At 43.7% G+C, this 13064-nt stretch overlaps 1 protein-coding gene across 2 annotated transcripts in view; it reads right to left on the reverse strand.

Annotated features, from left to right (window-relative positions):
- Positions 1-10957, reverse strand: part of TGFBR1 (transforming growth factor beta receptor 1) — a 33038-nt gene extending 22081 nt beyond the window's left edge. The window contains exon 1 of one of the 2 annotated variants that reach the window (XM_075826868.1): positions 10672-10957. In XM_075826868.1, coding sequence (XP_075682983.1) covers positions 10672-10762 — 91 coding nt within the window. In that variant the 5' untranslated portion in view covers positions 10763-10957. The remainder of the gene's footprint in view (positions 1-10671) is intronic. The other variant, XM_075826869.1, reaches the window with a different exon arrangement.
- Positions 10958-13064: the final 2107 nt, after the last annotated feature.

The following is a 13064-nucleotide window of genomic DNA, read 5'->3' on the forward strand; positions in this document are numbered from 1 at the left end:
CTCTCACTTCTTCAGACGTAAATGGAGCCGTTTTCCATGGACTCCATGGAAAACCAGCTTCAGTTACTTCCGTAATGGACGCAGCAAAAGACGCCTGCACATGCCATTACGGCTGAAATTACGGTGCTGTTTTCTCCTGAAAACAGCACAGTAATTTCAGCCGTAACGGACGCTGCCGTGTGAACATACCCTCAGGGCTTAAAATGTCAGGGAAATAGCCCCAATACATATGTGTCCGCCCCAAAAAAAAGTGTGTATATGAGACAGCATAGCATATCTATAGCACTATGACCCTATAAACTATGGATAGGATTAGATACAGTGGCTGAGCAGACAGTATCACACATGATAGGATTAGATACAGTGGCTCAGAAGGCAGTATCACACATGATAGGATTAGATACACAGCTCAGCAGACAGTATCACACATGATAGGATTAGATACAGTGGCCCAGCAGACAGTATCACACATGATAGGATTAGATACAGTGGCTCAGCAGACAGTATCACACATGATAGGATTAGATACAGTGGCTCAGCAGACAGTATCACACATGATAGGATTAGATACAGTGGCTCAGCAGACAGTACCACACATGATAGGATTAGATACAGTGGCTCAGCAGACAGTATCACACATGATAGGATTAGATACAGTGGCTCAGCAGACAGTATCACACATGATCAGATTAGATATAGGGCCCAGCAGACAGTATCACACATGATCAGATTAGATATAGGGCCCAGCAGACAGTATCACACATGATAGGATTAGATACAGGGCCCAGCTCGCTGACATTGCGGCTCCAGCGCTGGACCCAGGATAGGTAAGAATAATAATTTTGCTTCTTTATGTGTTACTGATTATTTTTGTGTTTGTGTTTTTTTTACAGGTTCGGTTGTTGGACTTCGGATACGAGGACTTCAATGACGGCGTTTTTTTTATTCTCAATAAAATGGTTAATGAGGGTTGTGTTTTTTTATTTCAATAAAATATTTTTTCTATGTGCTTGTATCTTTTTAAACTTTATTATCACCGCCTTAGTAATGGCCGCTGGCAGATTGACAACCTCCATTACTAAGGCGAGGCTTAATGTTAGCCGGTGCAGAGGCTAAACTAACCCCCATTATTACCCCGGTACCCACCGCCACCAGGGGTACTGGGAAGAGCCGGGTACAAACCAGTACCCGACCATCTGTAGTGACGGGCAGGCACCGGGGTGGCCGCAGGCTGGTAGTATTAGGCTGGGGAAGGCCAAAAACAGTGGCCCTTCCCACCCTTGTAATGCTGCCTGCTGCTGCTGTGTTGTATCTGGCTGGTTATGAAAATTGGGGGGGACCCGACATCGTTCTTTACAATTTTTTTTTATTTTTATTTTTTTAAAATGATGTGGGGTCCCCCCCATTTTCATAACCAGCCAGATACAATAAAGCAGCAGCAGGCAGCATTACCAGGATGGGAAGGGCCACTGTTTTTGGCCTTTCCCCTCCTGATAATACCAGCTTGCGGCCACCCCAGTGGCCGACCATCACTACAGATGGTCAGGTACTGGATCGTACCCGGCTCTTCCCAGCACCCCTGGTGGCGGTGGGTACCAGGGTAATAAAGGGGGTTAGTGTTAGCCTCTGCATCCGCTAACACTAAGCCCCGCCTTAGCAATGGATGCTGTCAATCAGCCGGCGGCCATTACTAAGGCGGTAGTAATATAGTTTAAAAAAAAAAACACAAAGACATAGAAAAAATATTTTATTGAAATAAAAAAAAAAACCCACACAGCCCTCATTAACCATTTTATTAATAAAAAAAAAAGCTGTCATCGAAGTAGTCCTGGAATCCGCCGTAGTCCAATGACCGGACCTGTAAGAAAACACACAAAAAATGATTAGTAACACGTGTGTTAGGGTATGTGCACACACACTAATTACGTCCGTAATTGACGGACGTATTTCGGCCGCAAGTACTGGACCAAACACAGTGCAGGGAGCTGGGCTCCTAGCGTCGTACTTATGTACGACGCTAGGAGTCCCTGCCTCGCTGCCGGACAACTGTCCCGTACTGAAAACATGTTTACAGTATGGGACAGTTGTCCTGCAGCGAGCCAGGGACTCCTAGCATCGTACATAACTATGATTCTAGGAGCCCGGCTCCCTGCACTGTGTTCGGTCCGGTACTTGCGGCCGAACTACACAAGGTAGGCTTAGATACAGGGTCCAGCAGACAGTAATCTTATACAGTATAAGATTACTGTGTGCTGGGGCCCTGTATCTAAACCTACAGTGTGGTAGGCTTAGATACAGGGCCCAGCAGACAGGATCACGTATGGGCCATGTATCTAAGCCTACCATGTGATTGGCTTAGATACAGGGCCCAGCAGACAGGATCACACAATCTGTGATCCTGTCTCATGGGCCCCCTAAGCCTGATACATCGTAGGCTTAGGGGTTATGCAGTCCCTAAACATTGATGGCCTATCCACAGGATAGGCCATCAATAGCTGATGTGTCGCCCGGGACCCGCAAATCAGATGTTTTGAAGGGGCCGCAGCACTCGTACGAGAGCTGCTTCCCCTTCATTTCACTACTCGCTCACACTGTGAATCGCCGACACCGATTCACAGTGTGGCCGGAATGAAGTGACAGGAATGAAGGGGAGCAGCTCTCGTACGAGTGCTGCGGCCCCTTCAAAACAGCTGATTGGCGGGTCCCGGGAGTCAGACCCCGCCAGTCAGGGCTAACCTTACCTTCCTCTTCGGCCGCGGCGGGAGTTCTGTAGTCTCGATGCTGTGCGCAGCGGCATAGCGCTGTGACGTCATGCGCTGCGCACAGCGCTTGACGTCAGGACCTCCGCTGCGATCCGGAACCAGGAAGGTAAGTAAAGTATGTTACTATAGTAACAGGGGCCCGCGGCCCGAGTTACTATAGTAACTTTTTATTGATGTGGTGCGGGGGGCCGTGGGCCCCCTGGCTTCGGGGCCCGGTCGCAATTGCGACCGCTGCGACCCCTATAGCTACGCCAGTGAGCGCAGGTGAAAAACAATAACATTTCAATGTGTGATTTTAAAGAGGCTCTGTCGCCACATTATAAGTGCCCTATCTCCTAGATAATGTGAGTGGCGCTGTAATGTAGGTAACAGCAGTGGTTTTTATTTAGAAAAACAATACATTTTCACCAAGTTATGACCTGTTTTAGCTTTATGCTAATGACTTTCTTAATGCCCAACTGGGCGTGTTTTTACTTTTGACCAAGTGGGCATTGTGGAGAGAAGTGTATGACGCTGACCAATCAGCATCATACACTTCTCTCCATTAATACTCAGCACAGCGTGTACTGTCACTTACACCCACATTAACGTTACTGAAGTGTCTTGAGTAAATAGACATCGCTTCCAGCCAGGACGCAATGTCTATTAAACACTTCCGATGCTTCGGTAACGTTAATGTGTGTCACTTACTCGAGATTACGCTTGCTGTCATTTACAGCGTGATATCGCTGTAAAAGACAGCAAGCGTGGTCTCGTGTAAGTGACACACATTAACGTTACCGAAGTGTCAGGAGTGTTTAATAGACATGGCGTCCCTCCCCATAACTCAATACTGGTAAAAATATATCTTGGCGGAGGAAAGCGGCCCGAGGATCCACTCAATCACATCCCCGCAGAATGTCTTTGTAGGAATCGGATCGCTGAAATTCGAGTCAATTAAACCAAGTTTTATAGAATCGGGGATACCCACTTTTTAATTTAAGTTGTCAGATTTTGCATGGTCATTAACCTTTAGGGTATGTGCACACGATGAGAGGCTTTTACGGCTGAAATGACAGACTGTTTTCAGGAGAAAACAGCTGCCTCGTTTCAGACGTAAATGCTCCTCCTCGCATTTTGCGAGGCTTGTCTGGCAGCAGTAAATTTTGAGCTGTGCTTCATTGAGTTCAATGAAGAACGGCTCAAATTACGTCTGAAAGAAGTGTCCTGCACTTCTTTTGACGAGGCTGTATTTTTACGAGTCGTCGTTTGACAGCTGTCAAACGACGTCGCGTAAATGACAGGTCGTCTGCACAGTACGTCGGAAAACCCATTCAAAAGAATGGGCAGATGTTTGCCGACGTATTGTAGCCCTATTTTCAGACGTAAAACGAGGCATAATACGCCTTGTTTACGTCTGAAAATAGGTCGTGTGAACCCAGCCTTAAAACCCACTGTAATAGACGGGGCTGTGTTTTTCTTCCATAAAATCAGGACACATTGGCGAGCCGCTATTATAGAACAGAGCAAGGAGCGCTTGTAAGCCTTGATTGGTACATCGCAGTGATTGAGAACGAACAAGGCGGGGTCAAAAAGGTACCATAGATCAGATTACCTCACCCATCACTCACCTGAACTCTTCCCAAAAAGGGGATCTCTTTGGACATGACAAGATGTGCAGGATAGTGCCTTCTGCTCCATTACATCTCCAACAATTTGACTGTGTTTCGGGGAAAACAGAATGTAGACAAGAGGAGGCTCTATACCACCGACTTAATTTATAGCTAGTTTCCTGGTTGCGAGAGCGGATAGAGGACTTGTGTGCTAACGTAACAATATGGGTTTCTTGTATGGATGAGAGACAGCCCTAAATCCCTCTCCCATTTAACTAAGTATGTGGGGGATGTTGATCCAGAGGATTCTGGAGTAGGGAATAAACCATGGAAAGGGTGCATCTCAGTAACCCTGAACCCACACAGAGAGACTCAAAGGGAGTTTCTTTACCATTAAATAAACTACTTGACGGTAAATAAAAAAGGAAGTGCTGTAATTGAAATATTCTCCAAGGCCCCAAGGGGTTAGGCTCCAGTAAGGCAGATAGTTCAGGAGTTGTCAGCCAATCTTCCTCAGACACAAAGGAGTAGTCACAGAATTAATCATCATAAATCCATTTCCGGAATATGGGACCTTCCAGGCTAGGATCAAAGCGATGTTTCCTTAAGATCAGATACAGGGGAGAATGTATAGGAAGAAATGATGTCCTAACTTTTGTAGATGAGCAACATGCCAAAGTTGGACCAATAGTTGGGTGTGATGGAAGGTCTTTTATATAAATATGCCCCAGAGGAAGTCGGCGGGGCGGAACCCAGGGTCGGGCGAGAGTGTTGGCATGCCGCTCACGTTTTTACCAATTTTATTGATATGTTTACAAACTTTGTCTCTCTTATGTATAAAATTAAATTTGGCGTGACGAGAACAGTGTCGAAGAGCGTTGCACTATTGTTTTCCCTTTTACATGGGAGACATAGGTACTTTTGTTTTATGAAAGGACATTGGGAAACCGTATCTACATCGAACTGCAAGTACCAGCAGAACCATCTACACACTGGATAGTGAATTATCTATCGTAGAGACTGTGAGAGAGTATTTATACTGACTGCCCACTCACTACCCCTTGGACTGCCTTTCACAGTGCCATTTGAGCATTAAAAACTTTGTTTTGTATATTACTCGTGGGGTTTACAGATTTTCACCCAATATTTTTATCTTCTCCAGCCTGAAAGATATATATCCATTGGATGTGACAGAGCCGGGGATCATTTCTATATTGTACTTTTATATAAATATACTTAATCCATGGGGATGCAAAAAGTGGGATTAGTGTTCTAAGGCCACCCATGGTTTTTCCTTCGTGTGTCCGTTATGGCTTCTGGAAGGTGGGGAGGAAAAAACTAAAATGAAAATCTCAAAGTTGTTTACGACGGGAAGGGGTTAAAGTTGATCTATATCAGGTATATTACTAGATTAGCATAAGTTGTTTGAAAAGTTAGTGTCCACTTAAAATCAACATTCTATAGGCAAAATTCAGGCATTTGCTGGACTCTCAATTTAATACCCGGTAAAATGTTAGTTATGAAGTCCGTAGAATCAGCTTTATGTGTGTTTCCGTTTCATGTCCAAGGGTATAGTCAGACAAGTAAATTACAAAGTTGATATATATCCGGTATATTACTAGATTAGCATAAATTGTTTGACAAGTTAGTGTCCATTTCATGAGGTTTACAATACGTTATGTGTTAATTTTATTGTATGGGTCATTAGAAAAATAAGAAATTGGGGATACCACCAAATGCAGTATGTTTGGGATTTATTTTATATATATATATATATATATTTTTTTTTTTTTTTTTAAAAGTGGGGTTTCTTTGCGACATATCACGGAGGTCAGTGATTTGCTGCAGTGCAAACAGATGTTATATGGGCATGTCATTAGTGGATCAAGGTAAACAAAGAGTGGTGGGACCACCAGATGGGCGATGTGCATAGGTTCTTTTTTTTATACCATTTCTTCTATCTAGTGATTTTTCTGTAGATCTTGGAAACCTTTGTTAATTACCTCTGGTTATTTCAGAGAAAACGCATTACGAAGAAGGCAGCTATTGAAATATAGACAAATATGGTCTAAATGGGAAAAGAATTTAGGATTATAATTGAAATTTGATATCAGCGGGTGGTGCACACTACTAAGACCTTCCAAGGCTTGAAAAAGGTAAAACAGTCAGTTAGAAATTATGTGCCATGGAGCCGGACACACAGAAAAATGTGGGATTTATAAATCTTAAAGAATACCCAACCTTTCAGGTGACTCAGACTTCTACGGGCAGCTGTAATCCGATGGCGAAGTTCTGTTCAATACATATTGCGACCCCTTCTGCTATACCTCATGCAGCAGATCTTCTAAGGTCTTTAGGCAAGATCCGCAACCCAAAAAGGAGTAGTTGGCATATGCTTTTTCATTTCTGTTCTAAAAAAAGTTGGGGTTTGCATGATGCATTCAAGGGAGGGGGAACATGGCACCTGCTTAATAAGAATGGCATGAAATGAAGTCAGTAAGTATTTCATGGTTTGTTATTTTTACCCATTTTAGGTAGAAGGGTTATTTTGAGAGTTTGGAAACCCCTTTTAAGCACCATACACCTTAAAGGCTATGCACACCTTTGAATACGTGGTATTCTTTTTAATAAAGTTGTGCATAAGATTGGTGCAACTTTGGAATTACATTTTATTAAAAATAATTTTTACTTTTTCAGAAACAGCTGCTTTGTATCCCGTATACAGAGCAGCTGTATCTAGCGCTAAAACCTGTATCCATCACATCAACGGTACTGACGGGTTCAGGGGCAGCGAGTCCTGCTTGTCTCGGACATGCAGGATCGAGCTATTATCGATCACATCTAAGTTCATAACTTAGAGACACGCAGGACCCGCTTTCACTGAATCGGTAAGTCCTGCTGACCGGACGTATTCAGGGCTCAGCGCAAGATACATCGGCTCTGTATACAGGAAACAAAGCAGCTGTATATGAAAAAGTAAAAAAAAAAAAAATCAACCATTGGATTCAACTGTATCTGCGTACTGAAGATGCAGATACAGTTTAAACCGGGAGAAAATAAATTGATAAAACCAAAATTTGCAACAGGACATGGATTAATTGCTCTGAATTTTGATTATTTTTAGATTAATTGCTCAGCCCTACGACTATGTTTTAATGTAGCCTCTGATTGTGGGTTTTTTTGTGTGCACATACACATTAGCATGTCAAACTCCCAAAAATCACCCTAGTTGATGAAATAACCAAGAGACTGGCGGTTTGTACAAAAATGACAAGATGCATTATACACATCGGGTAGAAAGCTTCCCTCTAGCAGTCACCACAAACAGCACTGACAACTTCCAGGGAAGTCGAACGGCACAGAATTTATGCTTTGTAGGCAAAAATCAACCATAAAGAGCAGCTGATCTATCTGGTCACTTATTGAGCCTTATATCAAGTGACAATGCTAGATGCGAATTGTGAAACCTGAAGGGAAAAACAGCTATGTAGAATTTATTTATCCTTCGCTCTGCATGGATGTCGTTCATACATAGAAGAGAAATGTGAAAAAAATCCTTGTGAACCTAGATAGTTTTCCACAAACGGGGCTGACCAAAAGAAATAATAAAGGTACATTACACAAAAAGCTGGCAAATTTTTTGCCTTTACTACATAGCATGTGCTCATTATTATATATATACACATACATACATACACACACACACACACACACACACACACACACACACACACACACACTAGCCCCGCAACTCACCCATAGAAAAAAAACAACTTATAAACCGTGCAGCAACAAGTATGCAACCATGACATTTTATAAACTGAATATAAAAGCATTCCTAACTAGTAGTAAGGAGATGAGGCAAGAAAGGCAGGCGTTTCATTCTGAGCGGCTATAGAACAAGCGGAGGGCTTTATGGCTCCTTTCAGTCTACCAAAGCGGTTATCATAGCCATGTTCTCACAGGGCGGATTTGTTGCAGAATTTTCTGCAACAAATTAAGGCCACACACACACACACACTTCTTGTCTGGCGTTTTTTAGCCAAAAAATGCATCTTAAAGAGACGGTCACCAGTTTATTAATTCAAAATCTCCTAATTAATCTAATAGGCGCTACGATGCTGATAACTAGTGTGGCTTGTTTCTCAAAAACACTTATTATTTGCTAAGTTATGATCATTTCTGTAAATATGCTGATGTGGCTCTAATAGCCAAATAGGAGGTGACTTTCTTTTCACTATGGGCAGTGTAATGTTTTCTATATGACGCTGTCCAATCAGCATACAGCTTCTCCCCCTGCCCTGCAACACAGCGTGATCATATAGTATACAGCTTCTCACCCTTCCCAGTCCAGCAACACAGCGTGATCATATAGTATACAGCTTCCATTCCCGATTGTGTATTCTAGCTGTGATGATACCAGAGATACCACCAGTTGAACTGCGATCCTGGTGTCATATGAAAGATTAGAATCTCCTCTTTCATATGCCTCCTATTCTAGGTGGTCCACAGCCTGAGATATGGCTGTTTGAAGTGGTCCCCCTTCCCTCTAGACTGTCTTTCATACTGTGTGTGTGAAGCAGCTTCATGCTGATTGGACAGCGTCAGAGGCGGAGAGGAGGCTCCACCTCAGGAGAATCGCTGCGGTTACCTCCCAGTTGTCTAAAGGCTCATTTACGTATTTAGAAAAAAGTTCATAAATTTCAAAATAATATGTGTTTTGGGACACAAGAGCATTATCAGTGTTATTATCATTACTAAACTAGAGACAGAGCCTCTTTAAGGAAAAAATAAAATAAAAACTCATGCCGTTTTTATAGCATTTTTTTGCCTGTCTTTCCACCTGCGTTTTTTACATTGCTAATCACATGATACAAAGATTCATTTTTGCAACACAATTTATTCTGAAAAAAATGACAGCAAAAGTGCTACACACATTGCCACATGCCGTTTTTTGAGGAGGCAAAATAAACTTATGGAAGTCTAGGGGAGAAAAACAGCACAAAATGCTCGAAAAAAACAAACAAAGCCAGGCTTGCTAAGATTTAGAAAAATACCCATGAGCCCAAAAAAGTGCACTGTATTTAGTGTATTTCATAATTTCCTATTGAATTCAAACGCCAGGAAAACCATCACAAAAAACGTGGCGTGTAAAGCCTCTGTAATGCCAAGGGTGAAATCTGTTGCAAAATCAACAGCCAGCCCTAAATTCCATGAGGATTATTACTGCAACATGTGAATAAGGTTTTGAAAACTTTATGGACTTGCATTGTAGTGGATTTTTAGTACATCAGTATATGTATATTATAGCCGAAGAAGAATTTTCTTAAAGAGGTTGTCTCATGAGCAAAAGCCCTGGTCATATGGACATCATAGTGGCAGGTGCCTGTTCAGGACCCCTCTATGAGCCAGAACAGAGCGCGGTTCCTGTTCTGACACACTCGAGTCCTCCTTATATTACAAGGATGCCCATTCATCTGAATCGCCATCATAAAATACTACAATTGCAGGGAAAATACCTGGCTGAGCGGTTTGCGAAGGGTGCCAGGAGCCGGACCATCAGCCGATCTCCCCTGCGGCCTCATCCGGAAGAGAACTTCCGGACAACCAGATGTGACTGACAGGTAACGTAACCCGAACACGTGAAGCAGAAACCCTTTATGATTCTACAGTATATAATGCTTGATGTCCTCACACAATATAAAGATATAAATTACAACCTTGCCATACAAGTAAAATGACCCTACTTAAAGAAAGTCTCCCCATCCGAAATGGGCTACTGGGAGAGCCATGAATCCGGAGAACGGAGGGCACACACTGCCGGATCTTGGGACGTGCATATATTTCTGGGCACACACAGGTCTCCCAATCCCTGATCTCATATCTTGACCACCATTGCAGAATGCATCTATAGGCGATCTATGTAGGGAATCAAATCTTTACGACCAAGATATGTAAACATCATCGCGCACAACACGGGGTGTACGAAGGAGCACGTCTAGCACTCGTCTTCTGGAAACACTCACCAGTTTCTCAGACGACAAGCGATCTCTTGAGCTCCAGCACAGAAAGAAGAAGTCTTCAGACAGATCCCTTATGAATTCCATTAACCACTTCAGAAGAAAAGTGAACACTACTGGTACAGCCCCATTCACACAGAAACCGTTATCCCTGCCCAAACAGAGAACGATGCGGGTGCTTGTCCTGAGCACAGGAGGACGCACCCAGTCCAACAGACTAAACACACAGCCTCATCCCTTCCTGTCCTCCGGCCATGTTCTTGGCATGGGACAGACAACACATCCTATTTTACTCACCCGCAGCGTCGGGGAGCCGAGCGGCCAGCAGAAACAGGCAGAGCCCGAAATAAGCGGCCCCAGCCATCACCCGAGCAATAACTGTGACCATCACATCACCCCTGCGCTTGCTTCCTCGCTGTTGTCTTCGTTTCACTGCCTATCGCGACGTTTCCGCTAAGGGGGACACCCCTCCCTCCCGGGCTGCTTCCTATTGGACGAATAGGGCCAGGCCAACTCTCTAGCCGTCCTCGCCTCACAAAACGCTAGCCGTGACGTAAACCCCGCTTACACATCGCCCCCCTCTCGCAGCATTTACCTCAGGCGGAGCACGCCTGCTCCGTGCTGACGTCACAACGTCTCATCAGCGCCGCGCCTGCTGCTGAGCGCGCTCTGGTTTTGTGGAGAACGGGAGTACTGTATGTCCAGGGCTTTGTTCCGAACACCGTGGTAGTGCGTAACATGAGGCGGCCGCTGCTTTATTGAGGCTTCCCTTGGTCACTGGTTACACAGTGCAGTTATTATTCACTTCTCTTGAATAGGAGCTGGAGAGTAATATATATAGGTTTTTATTTCACGGTGACACTCTATCTTTGTACCGCAGCAGGAATATATCCACTCTTGCAACCTTTTTTTTAAATTATGATTTCTTCAATGTAACTAAAATAAAAATTGGACAATTTTTATATTTCAACATAAGCAAGTTAGTTCTTCATAACCAGATAAATCTCTCTAGTGCCACCTACTGGTGTGAAGGTCGCTTCCCTGTAAGTCAATGTCTAACCCACAGAAGAGCCTTGAAACAGGACTAGGAATTTAAATGAACACTGTTCATAGAACACTCGTTGCCGATAATTGCCTGTGTAAACGGAGGCACGCTGCCGACATGATCATTATGTGGACGAGCGATCGGAGTAACAAGCGCTCGTCCCCATACATAGCACCTTGTGACAGGAGCAAACGAGCAAGCAGTCTCGTTAATCGGCGCTCGATGCAATGGCCAAAATAGGCTGGTGTAATGGGGCCTTTAGTTTTCAAACAACTTCTGCTAATCTAATAGTATGAAACAAGGGGAGGAGACCTCCAGCTCACCGGTCCAATGCCTGGCACTCCAACTTCGCTCGGATCCCTGCAACGGTCCATGGTAGATAGCCTTCATTTCTAAGAACAAGAATAGACTGTCGAGCTTCACATGAAAGCTCTCTTTTTCTAGCCATTTTGAGAGTTTAATCGAACCCACAAATGTAATGCACCAGATTCTCAAATAGCTCAAAGGAAGGTCAGTTGTATAGCTCCTCTAAACAGCAAAACTGTTTACAGCGGTGCTAACATAATTGTATAAGGGTTTTCAAGTGTTTTCTAATCATCCATTAGCCTTCTAACACAGTAAGCAAACACAATGTACCATTAGAACACTGGAGTGATGGTTGCTGGAAATGGGCCTCTATACACCTATGTAGATATTGCATTAAAAAACAGACTTTTGCAGCTAGAATAGTCATTTAGCACATTAACAATGTATAGAGTGTATTTCTGATTAATTTAATGTTATCTTCATTGAAAAAAACTGCTTTTCTTGCAAAAATAAGGAAATTTCTAAGTGACCCTAAACTTTTGAACGGTAGTGTACATACACACATACACACACACAACATTGAAATTGCAACACCAAGAAGGGTAAGCTGTAAGGTTATGCAAATTGAAGTAGCAGGTGTCGCTTATATCTGCAAATTATTACATTTTCAAGCACCTACTTACAATCTGTGGGAGGGGCATAAAGGCCAGATTGAAATCTAAGTTTTTTAGCCACATGAAACCTCAAAAATCGGATCAAGTGGTGTGGGATGATTGTATGATGCCTTGTGTTAGTTGACGTGCCCGTTATCGCCACTTGTCGCAAACAGAGGTACAGAATCCTTCAACTGAGAGACCTTGGTTTATCACTTCGGCAAATCACTACGCGCCTAGACCGAGATCTCAGCACTGTCCAACGTTGAGTGTCCCGGAGGTTGGAAGAACAACAACAAACGGGAATTGCAACAAGTGGTGCACGGAGGCGAACCTCTGCACGGACGGATCGTCTTATTGGTAGAATGGCACGTAGTGATCCATTCTGTACCGCAAGTAAAATTAGACGTCACATTCCAAACCTAGGGTGGCAACCAATGTCGACACAAACCATCAGAAGATTGGGCTATGAGCCAGACGTCCAGCTGCAGGTGTTCCATTGACCACACGCCACCGCTCTCAAAGGCTAACATGGTACACAGCAAGAAGGCAATGGAGGCTGGAATGGAAGTCTATGCTCTTCAGAGAGGAGTCCCAGTTTTATTTCAGACACAAAAGTAGCTGGAGATTGGATTGAGACCACGCCATGAAGAGGCCCTCACAAGTGAACGTCACACCGGTCCTAC

Source organism: Rhinoderma darwinii, chromosome 5 (genome assembly GCF_050947455.1).
Source record: "Rhinoderma darwinii isolate aRhiDar2 chromosome 5, aRhiDar2.hap1, whole genome shotgun sequence".
NCBI classification, from domain to species: domain Eukaryota; kingdom Metazoa; phylum Chordata; class Amphibia; order Anura; family Rhinodermatidae; genus Rhinoderma; species Rhinoderma darwinii.